The sequence below is a fragment of the Dipodomys ordii genome, unplaced genomic scaffold (assembly GCF_000151885.1).
Source record: "Dipodomys ordii isolate 6190 unplaced genomic scaffold, Dord_2.0 Scaffold18, whole genome shotgun sequence".
In the NCBI taxonomy this organism is placed as follows: domain Eukaryota; kingdom Metazoa; phylum Chordata; class Mammalia; order Rodentia; family Heteromyidae; genus Dipodomys; species Dipodomys ordii.
In genome coordinates this window covers 356,888-374,306 of record NW_012267234.1, presented here as the reverse complement: position 1 = coordinate 374,306, position 17,419 = coordinate 356,888, and the positions used below count along the sequence as shown (strand labels likewise).

General features: G+C 46.2%; 1 protein-coding gene across 1 annotated transcript in view; it reads left to right on the top strand.

The window, feature by feature from the left end:
* Nucleotides 1-14,535: 14,535 nt before the first annotated feature.
* Nucleotides 14,536-17,419, top strand: part of Csnk2a2 (casein kinase 2, alpha prime polypeptide) — a 44,340-nt gene continuing 41,456 nt past the window's right edge. The window contains exons 1-3 of the mRNA XM_013012925.1: nt 14,536-14,634; nt 15,389-15,392; nt 15,450-15,562. Of these exons, the coding sequence (XP_012868379.1) occupies nt 14,536-14,634; nt 15,389-15,392; nt 15,450-15,562 (216 nt within the window). The remainder of the gene's footprint in view (nt 14,635-15,388; nt 15,393-15,449; nt 15,563-17,419) is intronic.

Below are 17,419 nucleotides of genomic sequence, written 5' to 3'. Positions count from 1 at the left end.
AAAGTCATGAGTCCTTCGTGAGGGATAGGCATCTTGCAAGATGTTAATACTTCACTGTTAATTAGCTTATCAGATACGAACCCACACCCTGTGGGGACATCCTCCAGGGAAGTGGGTGTCCTGACTCACTGGGAAGGGAGGAGGGGAGAGCTCAGTGGCAGAGGAGAGCTCTCCTCAAGAGACCAGGTTTGAGGGCCCTACAGGGGGCCAGATTGGAAACAAGGTAAAGTTCACATCTTGGTTCATCAATGGACAGAGTGATAATGGATGCAGTGTATGATTATGAGCTACATCTTGGGCTGAGCACTTGGCATACAATCTTTCTAGTGTGTTTGTTTGCTTTTGTAGTTTGTTTTGGCAGTATTGGGAATTGAACTCAGCCCTACACTTGCCAGGCAAGTGCTCTACCACTTCCTTCACACCCCAGTCCTTTTGTTTTAGTTAGGTGTTTTTTTTTTTGTTTTTGTTTTTTCATATAGAGTCTCTCATGAGTTTTGCCTCTGCTTGCTGCAGCCTACTGAGTAGCTGGGATTACAGGAATACACCATCATACCCAGCCCTGTTCCTTATTCCTTTTTTGTTTGTTATGGTCTTTAAAAAAACACATAATTTCATCATTATTAGTAAGACATTGTACAGAGAGCTTACCATTTTATTTTATTTTATTTATTTATTTTCTTGGGGGGTCCGGTCGTGGGGCCTGAACTCTGGGCCTGGGCACTGTCCCTCAGCTCTTCAGCTCAAGGCTAGCGCTCTACCACTTGAGCCACAGCGCCACTTTTGGCTTTTTTCTTTTTGCTTATGTGGTACTGAGGAATTGAACCCAGGGCCTCAGGCATGCAAGGCAAGCGCTCTACCACTGAGCCACCTTCCCAGCCCCGAGCTTACCATTTTATAAGTCAGATAATGAGTACATTTCTGTTTTTGGACAATATCTCTCCTTATTTTGCTTTCCCCCCAGTTTCCCCCTCCCATCCCTGCCCACAAGTTGCCTAGGTCATTTTCCACATAGTATCCTAGTCCTTTTTTTTTTTTTTTGATACTTACATAGCACCTATGAGAACACCTATTTCTCACCCCACCAAACTGATCACCTCTTATTGGCTAGCCTAAAAAGCTGATGCTGAAATCTGAGAATTCTCCCTACCTCCCTAACCATCCTTCTAATTTTCTAATTTAAAGTGGATCCTCTGTTTTCTACACTTTCTGTCAAAGTACTACTTATATATTTATTTAGTGCCAGTATTGGAGCTTGAACTCAGGGCATAGGAGTTGTTCCTTGGCTTTTTCTGCTAATGGCTAGTACTCTACCATTTGAGCTATATCTCCACTTCTGTTTTTGTTTGTTTGTTTGGGGTTTTTTGGGGGGGTTAATTGGAAATAAGAGTCTCACAAACTTTTCTGCTTAGGCTGGCTCTGAATCTATCTCAGCCTCCTGAGTAGGTAGGATTGCAGACATGAACCACTGGCACCCAGCCCACAGCAAGCTTTTTGTTGTTGTTGGTGGTGGTCATGGGCTTGGACTCTGGGTCTGAACACTGTCCCTCAGCTCTTCAGCTCAAGGCAAGCACCCTACCACTTAAGCCACTGTGCCACTTCTGGTTTTCTGAGTGGTTTATTGGAGAGTCTCATGGACTTTCCTGCCCGGGCTGGCTTTGAACCACGATCCTAAGATCTCAGACTTCTGAGTAGCTAGGATTACAGGTGTGAGCCACCAGTGCCTGGCTACAGCAAGCTTTTTTAATGTTGTATTTATTCCCTGTTCATGTTGCTCCAAGAACTTCCTGTCTTGCTCACTATAAAGTCCAGAGTGTTCACAATAGTGCATAAGGTACTACCTCCACTGCCCCCTCTTGCCTGGATGCTCTCAGTTGCCTGCTGGCTCAGCCATAAGACTCTGGCTGTCCATACCAGTGTACTTTTTCTCAGAGCATTTTAGCTACAGCCATATTCTACCCAGAACACTCTTGGCCCAGAATCTGCAGGGAGCTGTTCTCACTTCCTGCAAGTCTCAACTGAAATGTCCCCTCCTGAAGGGGCTTTTCCTAACACCTCTCCTCCTCCAGCTAAAGAGCCCCACACTGCCAGATTGTTCACTGTCAGAAAGACAGCGAGAGATACAAATATAGAAAGGAAGGAAAAACTAGCATGAATTCTATGGTGTTAGCTTGGAATTGGAAATAGAATGCACTCACAGCTTTAAATATATTAGACAGGTGCCAGTGGCTCACCCTTGTTATCCTAGCTTCTTAGGAGGCTGAGATCTGAGAATCCTTTGAAGCCAGCCCAGGCAGGAAAGTCTGTGAGACTCTTATCTCCAATGAACTACCAAAAAAAGTCTGAAGTGGGGCTTTGGCTTAAGTGGTAGAGTGCTAGCGTTGAGCAAAAAAAAATAACCTAAGCAACAACGCCCAAGCCCTAAGTTCAAACCTAGTCCTGGCACAAAGAAAGAAAGAAGGAAAGAAAGAGAGAAAGAAAGAAAGAAAAAGTAGTTAGATGGAGGTATAATTATATGTGTGTGTCCATATTTCAATCCAATTGAGAAAGGCTAAGAAAAGTAATAGCCCATTAATGATGAACACATAGAGCTTGACTACTTCTTCTTCTTTTTTTTTTTTTTTGTCGGTCATGTGGCTTGAACTCTGGGCTTGGGCACTGTCCCTCAGCTCTTCAGCTCAAGGCAAGCGCTCTACCACTTGAGCTGCAGCGCCACTTCTGGTTTTCTAGTAGTTTATTGGAGATAGAAGTCTCACGGTCTTTCCTGCCCGGGCTGGCTTTGAACCGAGATTCTCAGATCTCAGCCTCCTGAGTAGCTAGGATTACAGGCGTGAGCCACCGGCGCCCGGCCATAGAGCTTGACTTCTAAACAACATTCTCCACAAAAAAAGAACCAACTCCCCCTTCTCTACCTTGAGCAATGGTTGATTCTGGAGTTGAAGCAAGAAAAGTACAAGATGAACCTGAAATATCTTTTGTGCTAAAGAAATAAAAATAGCTGGGCATCGGTGGCTCATGCCTATAATCCTAGCTACTCAGGAGGCTGAGATCTGAGGATCCCAGTTCAAAACCAGCCTATGCAGGAAAGTCCATGAGACTCTTATCTCCAATAAACCACTCAGAAAACTAGAAGTGGTGCTGTGGTTCAAGTGGTAGAGCACTTGCCTTGAGCTGAAGAGCTGAAGGATAGCACCCAGGCCCACAACTGACAAAAAAAAGAAATAAAAATATACACAAAGACATATTAAAGAACTATTAAAAGAGTTCAGAGGCTCCCATTAGTGCAAAAAGAACAGTAAGAGCACCAAAACAAATCCCGATAACATTTGATTATAGCTCACTGAATAAAGAACCCATATGTCAATCAATCAATCAACTAATCAATCAATACATTCATATAAAGTCTGAGGAGGTCCAGGATAATACTTCCCCCAAGTAAGAATTCATTGTAAAGGTAACAAGAAGAAGGTCCCAATGGAGGAATGTGGAAGACAGCACCTTAATAAATCAACTGGTTGAAGTTACTGGCTCCCATAGTGAGACAAAAGGAGCTGTGTGGCCCCTGGCAGGATGCGATGAGAAGAATGCAACGCTCATTTATATGGCATCTGGAAAGTATTTATGATGAGAATCAAATCATGAAGCAATGACAAGCAGCCTGGAATTGAGGAATAGTCTACCAAGTGACTGGTCTACCATCTTCAAGAACATAAAATAACTAAAAAAATAACGGAGAAACTGACAGAGCTTCAAGAACACGGGAGCTAAAGTTGCCTGTGATCTTCTAGGGATCCATTGATTTTGACTTGTAGGGGGCGGGGAGAAACAGGGTGGGGAGGGGCGTGCATCAGTGGCTAATACCTACAATTCTAGGTACACCGGAGGCTGAGATTTGGAGGACTGAGGTTTGAAGCCAGTTCAAAAGACTCTCTCTCCAATTAACCAGAAAAATACTGGACTGGAGGTATGGCTTGAGTGGTAGAATATCTACTTGAGCAAGCTGAGTTAGAGTTTGGGGCCCTGGGTTCAAGCCCTGGAACTGGCAAAAGAAAAACAAAAGATTGATTCAAATGACAAGTTCGAATGAGGGTCTAAGGATAAAGCAGTCCTGAGGTGCAGGTATTGGCAGAATGATACAATCTTCCACTGCAGGAGTGTTAGGGCGGATCCTTGCCTGACACTGCGGTGGTTGGATGATGAGTCAATGTCTGGGTGGTTGCAGTCAGCTGTCTGCTGCCCACCACTTTCTCCACTTTTTCAGTGGAAGAACTGGTCATCTCTTTATAGGCATGTGCAGTTTTGACTTGCTTCTAGGGCCCAGATTTGTGCTTCTGGTGTGGACAGTTTGTGTTACACTCTGCTCTTGTGGGCAGCACAGGGCAGGTTCAAGCCCTGTGCTTGAACTAGTATCTGTCATCACTAGTATCTGTCATCTTCCAGCCATTTGTGAAACCCAGCCAGCATCCAGATGGCATACTTTCTAAAGCAAGTAGGCTTACATGTGCATCATCTTTCAGTTTAGTTTGTCTTCAGAGCAGAGCAGCCAGTGTCTATCAGGGAAATAAAAAGCTATCAACTCTCAGACTTAACAGTCTTGACAGGTACAGTAACTTGAGGAAGAGTGAGGGCTGGGATATAGGAGAAAGACTCACCCTAAAGGATCTCTCCTTGTCCTGTTTACAACAATTAGAGCAGCTGACCTTCTGGAGAAAAAACAACAACAACAACAACACCTTTAAAAGAGCACAAAGCCCTGCGTCAGTAGCTCATGCCTGTAATCCTGTACTCAGGAGGCTGAGATCTGAGGATTGTAGTTCAAAGCCAGCTGGGCAGGAAAGTCTGTGAGACTCTTACTTCCAAATAAAACCACCAAAAAACCCCGGAAGTAGTGTTGTGGCTCAAGTGGTAGAGTGCTTGCCTCGAGCTGAAGAGCTGAGGGACAGCCTATAATCCTAGCTACTCAGGAGGTGGAGGTAAAAGGATTATGGTACAAGATCAGCCCTGGGCAAAAGTGTAAAGCTATAAAAAAAAGAACTACAGCAAAAGGTGCTGGAGGTATGGCTTAAGTAGTAGAGCACTTGCCTAGCAAGTGTGAGATTCTGAGGTCAAAACTCCAGTATCGGGGGCTGGGAAGGTGGCTCAGTGGTAGAGCGCTTGCCTTGCATGCATGAGGCCCTGGGTTCGATTCCTCAGCACCGCATAAGCAAAAAGAAAAAAGCCGGAAGTGGCCCTGTGGCTCAAGGGCTAGAGAGCTAGCCTTGAGCTGAAGAGCTGAGGGACAGCGCCCAGGCCCAGAGTTCAGGCCCCACGACCGGACCCAAAAAAAAAAAAAAAAACTCCAGTATCACAATCAACAAATAAATAAAACCAACTGCAATATGACAAGCAAATATCTGTTATTTCCACAGACACTGCTACTACTACATCTTGGTGATCTTTCTTTTTAACTATATCCAGAATGAGAAGAAATACCAGATTTTATTTTTTTTTAATGATGAAATTTTATTTGGACCAAGTTCTCAAACCTGCTGATTTCCAGTTACTAATCCCAGTTAAAGACAGGTAGAGGGGAGGTCAAGGGGAGGGATCAGATGAATGGAGAAGAGAAGGGAGGGTGAATCAATAATAATATTCAATGTCTATATGTGAAAATGGAGCCAGGTAACTTGGGAGATGGGCAGAGGGCTGGGAGAAATAAAGAAAAAGGATGGAGGGGATGACAATAATTAAAATACATTGTACTCATAAACTGACATGTTAATGAACACCTTTGTACAACTACTTAGAGATGATCATGAAAAAAAAGGAAAACAAAAGACTCACAAGGAAGACAAGATGAATCAGAAAGTCCAGAGGTCACTGTAGAAAAGGACCCCTGCAGAAAGCCCATGGAGCAGAGTCGCTGTGGCTAACAGTGGGAGCAAAAGCCAGGGCACCAACAAGAGTGTGGGTGTGAGCAGCCATCTGGAGAGAAGGCCAGCTGGACGTGGGGATGGGTGGATGTGGGAGTTGGTGGTGACTCTGGGCTGAGGCATTCTGGGAAAGAGCAGTTTGGCAGGAAGACATTTAATGGCTTTGATGAAGGGCTGTGGGAATGGGCTGTGGGAATCTGCTACTGTACACTTCATCCCACTTCCCTCTGAGTTCCCACCCCAACCAAGTGGAGGGGATGCAGCCCATAAGGAAGTCCACCCCTTCCAAAAATACTCTCTTCAATTTCCAGGATCAAGGATGCATCTGCTAGACATCTTAGTCCTTGCCGTTTAAAATGCAAATCCCTTTGCAATCACAGCCACAGGTTGAATATCCTTTATCTGAAATATTTGAGACAAAAATTATTTTGATCTTTATCAGATTTTGGAATATTTGCATATGCATAATGAGATAGCTTGGAGTTAAGATCCAAGTCTAAACATAAAATTCATCTGCTTTACAGATACTCATGCACATACCCTGGAGGTTAATTTTATACAATATTTTTTCCTGAACCTAGGTTTTGATCGTGATCCAAAATATAAAGTTGGATGTGAGATTTTATGCTTGTAGCATTATGGTGGCACTCAAAAGGTTTTGGAAATGGGAGAATTTAGGATTTCATATTTCTGAATTAGGGATGCTCAACCTTGATTTACATTTTAGTCTGAATGATTTTATCCAAATTTCCCTGGAGTTCAAGTTTATGAGTGGCTGGGAATAGATGGATGTTGGAGAGTAAGATGCTAAATATATATTCCCTTTTCCAGCTACATGAGCTGAAAACACCAGCAGAAACCCAACCTGGCCAGGCTATGCCATATCCCCTCCAGCCCCCTCACCAGCACTCTCTGGATGGAGGACACAGAGGATCACACTTAAGGATCATAGAAACAAAAAGAATCAGGGGTCTGGGATTATGGCTTGATGATAGAGTGCTTGCCAAGCATGCATGAAGCCCTGGGTTCGATTCCTCAGTACCAAATTAATAATAATAACAAAGTCATTCAATAAAAATATTTTTTAAAAAAGAAGCCAGACACTGGTGGCTCGTGCCTGTAATCCTAGGTACTCAGGAGGCTGAGAGCTGAGGATCATGGTTCAAAGCCAGCCCAGGCATGAAAGCCCATGAGACTCTTATCTCCAATTAACCACCAGAAAACTGGAAGTGGTGCCATGACTCAAGTGATAGCCTTGAGCTGAAGAGCTGAGGGACAGTGCCAGACCCAGAGTCTAAGCCCCACGACTGACCAAAAACAAACAAACAAACAGTGATACCAGAGGAAAAACAAACTACAAAAACAAGCAAACAAACAAACAATAGAATTAGCCAGGTGCTTGTGGCCCACTCCAATAATTCTATCTACTCAGGAGACTGAGATCTGGAGGATTACAATTTGAGTCCAGCCCAGGCAGAAATGTCTTTGAGACTCTTATCTCCAAAATAACCAGTAAAACCAAGCTGCAGGTATGACTTAAGTGGTAAAGTGTCAACCCAGCAAGCATAAGGCCCTAAGTTCAACTCCACACACACACACACACACACACACACACACACACACACACACACACACACACACACACACCCCTAAGACCATTTACCAACTTCCTACTTCCAAACAAGGAAACCCCCCTGTTGGCCCACAAGTTATTAGAAGGAGACGAATTGGCCCCAGCCTATGAATTTTAAAGGTTTTGTTTTCTGATTATAAAAGTAAACTCTTACCAATCCAGAACCAAAAAGTGTTTAATGTATTTCCTTCCAGTTCATTTGCTATGCATTTGTCACATGCTGAGTCCTTATCTTTTACTCTGGGCCTGGCCACTGTCTCTGAGCTGGGTAGCTCAGTGGTAGCTGAGTCACTCACTACACTTGAGCCACAGCTCCACTTCTGGGTTCGGTGTGGGGTTTTGTGGTGGTATTTTGGAGATAAGAGTCACAGACTTTTCTGCCCCAGCTGGCTTCAAATTGTGATCCTCAGATCTCAGCTTTCTGAATAGATGGGATTACAGGCATTAACTACCACAGCCCAGCTCTATCATCATATTTAATGATGCTTACCGTTTCACTGTTGGGAGCTACTCTAATCTACTTAACTGGTTGTCTTATACTCCATGATTGAAGATGATGATTTTCATGGTGAGCACCTTTGGACCCTTTGGGTGATGTGCTGGAAAAGGGGGTTAAGAAAACAGGCCTTGTGGGTTCAAATGCAGACTCTACCTCCTTGTCAATGGAGCTTGAGTTCCCTCATCTGTAAAAAGATGAAAGTGGGGTAGGGTTCTTTACAGCAGCTTCAGTCTTTTGTTTTGATGGTACTGGAGTTTGAATTCAAAGGCTAGTGCTTGCTAGGTAGGCACTCTACCACTTGAGACATACCACCAGCCCTTTTGCTTTCATTTGTTTCTCAGATAGACTTTCATACCTTTGCCCAAACTGACCTTACGCCATCATTATCCTATCTCTGCCTCCTGAGTAGCTGGGATTATAGATGTGCACATCTAGGCCTGGCCTCCAGAACTTTTTTTTCTTAGCAGTTTCATTGAGATATAATTCACATATCATATAGTCCACCATCCAACATGCAAATTCAGCCATTTTTAACCTTTGTGATCTTATTTTTCCTGTGCTGGGACTGGAGCTTGAATTCAGGGACTCACATTCTCTCTTGGCTTTTTTCACTGGAGGCTGGTGCTCTACTACTTGAAGCACACCTCCATTGTTGGTGAAGTCTTTTTTGCAGATTATATAAAACACAAATTGTCATCACAATAATTCTTTTTTCAGTTTTTTCATTATGGAGTTTTTCATAATTTTGGGGGGAGATATACTTTTGTTTTCTTTGCTTGCTTTGTTGTTTTCTTCTAGAGTAGGTCTATGTTGCTTGGGCTGGTCTCAAACTGCTGGACTCAAGCAAACTAATTCTCCCTCAGCCTCCTAAAAAGCAGAGGTTGCTACTACATCCCACCACATCTAGGTTTATAAGCAGCAGAAGCAGCACAGAGTAAAATCATGTATCCTTTCAATGGTTTTGGAATAGGCCTTGTGAGATAAATGAGTTTACTATGGGTTTGATCTCTGATACTACCACCCCCATTCCCACCAAAAATACTCAGGTCTTCAAAATGTGTGTTTTGTTGGTGCAGAGGGTTTGGGGTGTTTCGATAGCATGTGAGGGCATGAGAGGAGTGGAAGAAGTTCTTGGGCTTTTGTTTTTTAATTTTTTTTTGTCGGTCATGGGGCTTGAACTCTGGGCCTGGGCACTGTCCCTCAGCACTTCAGCTCAAGGCTAGGGCTCTACCACTTGAGCCACAGCACCACTTCCCGTTTTCTGCTGGTTTATTGGAGATAAGTGTCTCATGGACTTTCATGCCTGGGCTGGCTTTGAACCGTGTTCCTCAGATCTCAGCCTCCTGAGTAGCTAAGATTATAGGCATGAGCCACCAGCGCCCAGCTTGTTGGGCTATTTGATTCAAGATACTCTCTTGCAATTCCCTAATGCACCCCTGGATTATACCTGTCATCAAATGAGCCACTCATCCTTGCCTTGCCCCTTCACGAAGCCAAGGGGGACTCTTTCAGCTTAGGCTATACATCAGCTTAGGCTAGGCATCTCCAGGTGCCCATGGTGGCTGCCTGGCAGGCAGTAGGTGTCTGCCAGTTCTGGGGTGTGTCCAACTTACCTCCCCACAAACCATAACAACATCTTCCGTTTGGCTGTGGGAGGGTTGACTGCAGGTTTCAGGGCTTAGTTAGTGTCTGGCAGCAGAGTGGTGTGTGGGTGGGAGGATCCTCAGGCAGCCCACAGCTGTGGGAGCAGTTGTGTATGTGACATGGGTATAGGTTACATAGGAAGGAGGAGGAGCAGGGAGAATGAGCAGAAGTGGGCATGGGTAGAGGCAAAGAATAGGGCCCTAGCCCAGGCTGGCCAGAATAGCCACATCAATGTTTTGGAATCATATTTTGGGTCATGGCCTCCTTTTAGAATGTGATGTATGCAAAAGAAGAAAAGCCTGTGTGTGCACACACATATACACACACCACCCACACATACACATACAACACACACACACACACACAACACACAACTCCCCCCTCCCACACACATACCACATACAATTTCAGTAATTTCTGGAACTCAGAAAGTTCATTCAAGGGTTGGATTAAGAATGTCTGGTCTAAGCCAGGCACTGGTGGCTCATGCCTGTAATCCTAGCTACTCAGGAGGCTGAGATCTGAGGAGTGGGGTTCAAAGTCAGCTAGGGCAGGCAAGTACCAATTAACCACCAGAAAACTGAAAGTGGAGCTGTGGCTCAAAGTGGCAGAGCACTAGCCTTGAACAAAAAAGCTCAGGGGTAGTGCCCCGGTCCTGAATTCAAGCCCAAGGCTGATTTTTTTAATGGGGTGGGGGGACATAAAAAGAATGTCTGGTCTGGAGCCAGGCACCAGAAGCTCACACCTGTCATCCTAGCTACTCAGGAGGCTGAGATCTGAGGATTGTGATTTGAAGCCAGCTCAGACAGGAAAGTTCCTAAGCCTCTTGTCTCTAGTTAACCATCAAAAAACTGAAAATGGAGCTGTGGCTCAAGTGGTGGAGCAAGAGCCTTGATTGAAAAAGCAAAAAGACAGTACCAACCCTGAGTTCAAACCCCAGTGCTGGCATATATATATATATATATATATATATATATATACACACACACATATATATATGTATATATATATGTGTGTGTATATATATATATATATATATTCTCTTGGCTTGACAAGTTCCTACGGGCTGCTCAGGTTAAAAAATGCTAAAGTGCATTAAGATCTTAGAAATGTTTGTATCTTCTGCTATGAAAGAGATTTGGGGAGACTGGCAGGCTTGGGAATTAAATCCCAAAATCCACTTATTGTATCAATGTTTTCTTTTCTTCCAGCCTTCATTTTGACAAACATTCAAATCTAACAAAATATTGCAAGCTTGTGTACTCATTAATTACATTCTCTGTAAACCTTTCCCACCAGTGCCACACACCCCCCCCCATCCCTTTGGTGGTTATATGGTATACTCTTGGGAACCCATGCTTTCCTGAGAGCCATTTAAGAACAAGCTGCAGATCTTCTGACACCAACCACTTGAGAGGCAATTCCTATAGTCAATGGATATTCTTGTATAACCACAGTACAGTGACTGCACTCACAAGATTGAACAATGATATACTATGCAACATATACCTTATATTCAAACTCCCCAACAGTGTCCATCACCTAGCCGCATCCTTGCTCCCCTTCTACATCCAGAATCTAGCAGAATCAAGCACCTTACTTACATCTTTTAGAAGCTAAAAGTATAAGAGTCCAAACTGCACATCCATGTTCACTGGCACACTATTCACAATAGCTAAGATATGGAAACAACTCAGATGACCCACAGTAGATGAGTGGATCCAAAAACGGTAGTATCTACATACAATGGAATTTTACACAGCCATTAGAAAGAATAAAATGCCATTCTCAGGAAAATAGATGGAATTAGAACAAATCATGTTAAGTGAGGTAAGCTAAGATCAGAGAAAGAAATGGTGCAGGTTTGGGCTGGGAAGGTGGCTCAGTGGTAGAGTGCTTGCCTTACATGCATGAGGCCCTGGGTTCAATTCCTCAGCACCACATAACCAGAAAAAAGTGGTACTGTGGCTCATGTGGTAGAGCACTAGCCTTGAGCTGAAGAGGTGGGGGACAGTGCCCAGACCCAGAGTTCAGGCCCCATGACCAACCAAAAACAAAACAAAAAAATGGTGCAGGTTCTCCCTGATATGTGGAAGCTAGATCTAAAACACAATGGGACATGACAATATAGTCACATAGAGTAAGACCAAAAGAAGATATGTAAGAGAAAACCACAAAGGTGTAATACCCAAGTGCCTCTGCCTCTTCATATGTATATAAGATACATACTGAAATGAACTCCAAAGATAGGGAAACAAAGGACTTCTTATATTTTTTCTAATGACTTGTATTCTTTACCTTGTATATGGCATATTCATGTGCATTTCTGTGGGAAGGTGAGGGAGCATAGAATCTGAGGGAAAAGGGTGGAAAAGTGCAGCAGTGGAGCTCACTGGACATTGATGAAAATGATCTATGCAACTCATGGGTGGAGATCAGAGGGAGGGAATGGGAACAGATGACACTATAGAAAAGGAAATGTACTTATTATCTGATGTATGTAAAGGTAACCTCATTGTATAACACCTCTAGAACAACAATAAGTAGGAAAAAGGAAGGGAAAAAAAGAATGTAAGAATCTAGGCAGTCTGTTTGGATGAATATTTCCCCAATGTGGATGTATGTGGTGTCCCCACCCCTTACCCCAATTAGATTAAACATTCTGAGTACAGGTGTGACCATGTAGACAGGTGATGTGCTCTGTCTCAGTGAATCGCAGCAGAGGATCCTTTGGTTCTGTTTGATCCATGATTAAGATGGTAGTCCCTTTGGTAACCAACAAGGCATCTGTGGGACAGCTCTGTAGTCACAGAAGGTCTCCAACTGTGAGAATTGGTGGGTGAATCAGTGGTGAATATCCAGATCAAGTCTTTTTCTTATGCTTTTCTTACTAGGGAGGAGACAGTGAAAAGCCAAGAAGCAAACCGTGTTATGGAAGACGGGGGATAGAATGCTGAAATACGTCAACTCTAGGCCCTGCCTTGATTCACATCTGTAATCCCAGTTACTTGGGCAGTAGAGAAAGAAAGATTTCAGTTCAAAGTCATCCTGGTGGGGGAAGGAAGTGATCAAGATCCCATCTCAACCAATACACCAGATGTGGTGGCATGCATCTATTATTTTGCTCAGGAGGCCGAAGTAGGGGGATTGTAGGGCAAGGCTAGCCAGGGGGAAAATTACAAGACACTCCTTATCTGAAAAGTAACAAACAAAAAGGATGGGGGGTCTGTTGAGGGCTAGAGTGCTTGCTAAGCAAGCATAAGGTCCTGAGTTCAAGCTCCAATAACTCCAAAATGAAACAAAGTCAAGTATCAAATGTGCACAAAGTGACTTTCATGTGAGGAAAGGGAAAGGAAAGTAAGAGTCAGTTATAGGCAAATGGAAGTGTTTTCTGGCAAGCTTCTCAGCTTGGGCACAAAGTGATTCCCAGGAGGGAAAAGTGAAAGGATCCAATAACTACATGAGCACTTAGTATCTTAATATTGATGGCTGTTCTGAATGTTTCTTGTGGTTTATCTTAGTCGAGTACCCACACCCTCTTGTGATTCAGATGCCATTCCAAGTTTTATGCCCTAAAATCTAAAGCACAGAGAGGTTGAGCTGTTGGTCCAAGTTCATACAGCTTGCAAGCTGCTGAGCTGGGATGGAAACTCAGATGGAGCAGACTCCACAGTCTTTTGTTCTTGGCTGTATAAGGCCGTTGGGAAAAGAACGTGAAAGAGGATTTGGCCTCCGAGCCACCTGGGCTGGGAGAGAAAAGGTTCTGCTGATAAAGTTTGTGATCTGGGAGAAAAAAGAAAAAAAAAAAAAGACAAGAAGAGCGCTCCAGAAGATCAGAGAGGAGAGTGTTCAGGTCTGGAAGGCAAGTAGCTTTTGGGGGCCACTTTGGGGGTACACCCTCTGTCTGCCATCCATCCCCATCGCCTCAATCAGGATCTCCAGTCTCAAAGTATCTCCCGACTCATTACTTATTAGTTACAAAGGGAAAGACAGTAACTCACAGGGAGGCAACCTGGCCAGACTCGACCCCCCAGAGGACACTCAGGAGAGAATTCGGGGGCGGGGGTGTCGTGGGGAAGGAAGTTTCTGGATTCAGGGAGAATGAGCAATCTGGGGTTGAGGGGTCCGGGGATGACGGGGCAGGGTCCCCAGGGGAACCTTGGGGAGGGAGGGGACATCCTGAAATGGGACAGGCTATGAGGCGGATGGGGAGGAACTCGGTGGTACTGGTTAGGCTGCGGAGGCAAGGCTGGTGAGCACTGAGGGTCTGGGTGGGTGGGCTTGTCGGGGGGTCGCGGGGGACCCGGCGTTGGGGGGTCTGAGGCTGGGGCCGGGCGGGCCTGAGGCCTTGGGTCCCCCCGAACTGCAGGGGGCGCTGTGGGCCCGGGCGGCACGGAGCTGGGCGGCGGCCGCTCCTGGTGAGCGCGGCCCCTTTTCCGGGTTCCCTCCGCCTCTTCCTCCTCCTCCTCTTCGTCCTCCTCCTCCTCCTCCTTCTTCTTCGCCGCCGCCGCCGCCGCTGCCCCTTTCCCGGCCGGTGGCCACCGTCGCCGCCGCCTCCGGGGGCCGCGAGCCGAGCGGAGGCCGCCGCGGAGCGCGAGCCCCGCCGCCCCGCCGGCCGCTGCAGGGCCGGGCCGGCTCGGCCGGCGCCCCCCGCGCCCCCCTTTGCTCGTCCACCCGCCCGTCCGTCGGTCCGTCCGTCCGTGCGCCCGCCCGCCCGCCGCGGGCCCGGCCTGGCGCGGCCGCCCGCCGCCGCGCTCGTCCTCCTCCTCCTCCGCCCGCCGCCCCGCGCCCCCAGCCGCGCCGTCGCCGCCGCCCTCGGCGCCCCGCGGCGCCCCCCGGTCCCGCCCGCCATGCCCGGCCCGGCCGCGGGCAGTCGGGCCCGGGTCTACGCCGAGGTGAACAGCCTGAGGAGCCGCGAGTACTGGGACTATGAGTCTCACGTCCCGACCCCCCGCCAGCCCGCGCGACCCCCGGCCCCGCCGACCACCCCGGCGCAAACCGCACTCGGCCCAGCGACCCGCCTCCTGCCGGCCTGCGGCTTCGGGTTCCCCGGGCCCGGGGGACCGGGAAGGCGGAGCCCCCCCCCCGCCCCAAGTTGTCGCACATGTCGCTCCGTCTTCCTCTTCCCTACCCCCACCCCAGAGCTCGGCTTTGCACTGCCTTCCCCCCCTGGGGGAGACGTGGGGGGTCCGGGCGAAGGGGGGGCAGCCCCTTCCTTCCTTCCTCTTCCCTTCTTTTCCTTCCCTTCCTTCCCTCTCTCTCTCCGTCCCTCCCTCCCGAGAACTTTGGGGTTTCTGGTGGGGTGGGGAAGCCAACAGCTGTCCTCCGAAGCTATTAAAATTCTCGGCCTTTTTAGTTTTCTGACATGAGACCGGGTGGGAGGGAAATTTTTTAAAGTCGCCGAGATCTCCAAGTGGCCCACAGCCTCCCTTCTGGGTGTGCGACGGGAGACAGGTGCGGGTGCAGCCACGCGGGCACTGGAGACACTCCTGCCTGGGCCAGCAGGACCTAGATGCTAGCGTGCTTCCCCAGATGAGTTCTCACGGTGGCGCTCCTGTCCCTTCTCCCCAAGTTAGGAGGGATCCAGGTAGGCAAGGAGCTCTGTAGAGTGAAGGAAAGCAGTTTCCGGCCCGATTGTGGCACGATGTCTAAGAGACACTTGAACATGGGTGACTATGAAAGCTGCAGAGCTCCAGTGTTAAATGGGCATAGGGCTTGGTTAATCCCCAATCCTGGCACTGATGCATGTCTCTTACCTTTCACAGTAATCAAGATGATTACCAACTGGTTCGAAAACTTGGTCGGGGAAAGTATAGTGAAGTATTTGAGGCCATTAACATCACCAACAATGAGAGAGTGGTTGTGAAAATCCTCAAGGTGAGTGTCCTGTGAGTGGATGAATATCCCCCTCCCCCTCCCCCCCCAGGTTAAAGGCCGTCAGCTGCCCAGCTGCCCTCCAGAATGAACAGTGCACACTCTGATTTTTTTCTATCTTATGCCAGATGTTCCTCCCTGCTCCCATTTTCCTCTGATCTTTGGAGAAAATACATAGACTGGCTTCAAACCTGAGCCAGATAGTTTCCGAATATTTTTGTTCTTAAGTGTAAATTATGGGCTCCCAAAACCAAAATCCCCCAAATCTCCACTTGTGACAGAATGAATAGGTATTTAAAAGAAAGAAAAGGCTCTTCATGAAGATTCTTTCGGTCCAAAGGCTCCTTGAGCATTCTATTTGTTACTTTTGAGGCTCTGAGCTATTGGAGAAAATTAGTTGTAGAAAAGTGAAGTGGCTGCAGAGATAAGCTTAAAGCCCAAGAGGAGGGAAGTATAGTCAGTTTTTTTCCCTCCTCTGGCAATAGTTTCAGGTGGGATGGATATGGAGAGCCATTAGTGCTAGGAAACCGTGTGGAGAAGTGAGTGAGCCAATTTTTTGTTTGTTCAGCTTTGTGCTGTCCTAGGACTTGAACTCAGGGCCTAGGTGCTCTCCCCTTTTTGCTAAATGCTGGCCCTCTACCACTTAAGCCACAGCTCCACTTTTGGCTTTTGGTGATTAATTGGAGATAAGAGTCTCATGAGCTTTCTGCTTGGGTTGGCTTTGAACCGCAATCCTCAGATATCAGCCCTCTGAATAACTAGGATGACAGACATGACCCCTCAGTACCCAACAGGCCACTGTTTCTTATTAGTAAAAGTGAATTTTGGAGCCATACAAGCTTCTGATTTCTAAAATAATTGGAATGTAACTGTCTTAATGTTAGCCTTAGCAGTATGAGTTTGATAATAGGCCTTTTGTTATCTCTGAGAAAGAGATGATCTTCATGGACATGATGAACAAGTTGTTTTCCTTCAGGTGACTGACTGAATAGGCATATAGGTATAATCATGTTTTACAGAGTGTATGAAAGGTAACCTGTAGAATCTGGTAGGTCCTCATATTGCCAAGTCATTTACCTGTCATTTAGTGGGAAGATTGGGAATACTAAAGTACGATGTATGTAATCTTACACGTATATACTTTCCTCTGTGGCTCTTTTACAGAGGTGCTGCAGAAGACTGTGCAATTAAATAGCTATGTAGAGAGTCCCTTTTTACTATGAGGGGGGTCAGGGTTATATGTTCTGTAAACCCACTTTCAGAAAAATGGCCAATACCATCACTGAGGGCTGGGCTAGCCAGGTGATAAAGGAGCAGGGTGACAGTAGGAATGAGATATGAGGTTCTGTCTAGGGACTAAGAGGCTGAGGATGAATTGAGAAGTGAGGATACAACTTGACTTGAAGATACGGACTTTGACTCCTCTTCCATGTGAATTGTACCTATAATGCTTCAAATTGAGAGTGGTTTTATTTATTTATTTTTGCTGTTTTAATATAAAGTATAAAGCTGGGTATAGTGGCTCAGGTTTATAATCCCAGCTACTTGTGAGGTAAAGATTGGGAGGATAGGACCAGTCTGGGCAAAGATACATAGGAAGCTTAAGTAGGCGGGTTGGAATCTAGGTGTGCCCAGGAAGGGACTCTACTTGGGAGGAAAAAAAAATGATAAAAAATTAAAGTAAAAAGGGCTGGTGACGTGGCTCAAATATAGATTATCTGCCTAGCAAGTAGAAGGCCTTGACTTCAAAATACCAGTACCAAGCCAAGTCCTGGTGAGCCTGCAAGTGGCTCATACTTGTAATCCTAGCTACTCAAGAAGCTGAGATCTGAGATTTAGAGCTTAAACCAGACTGGGCGG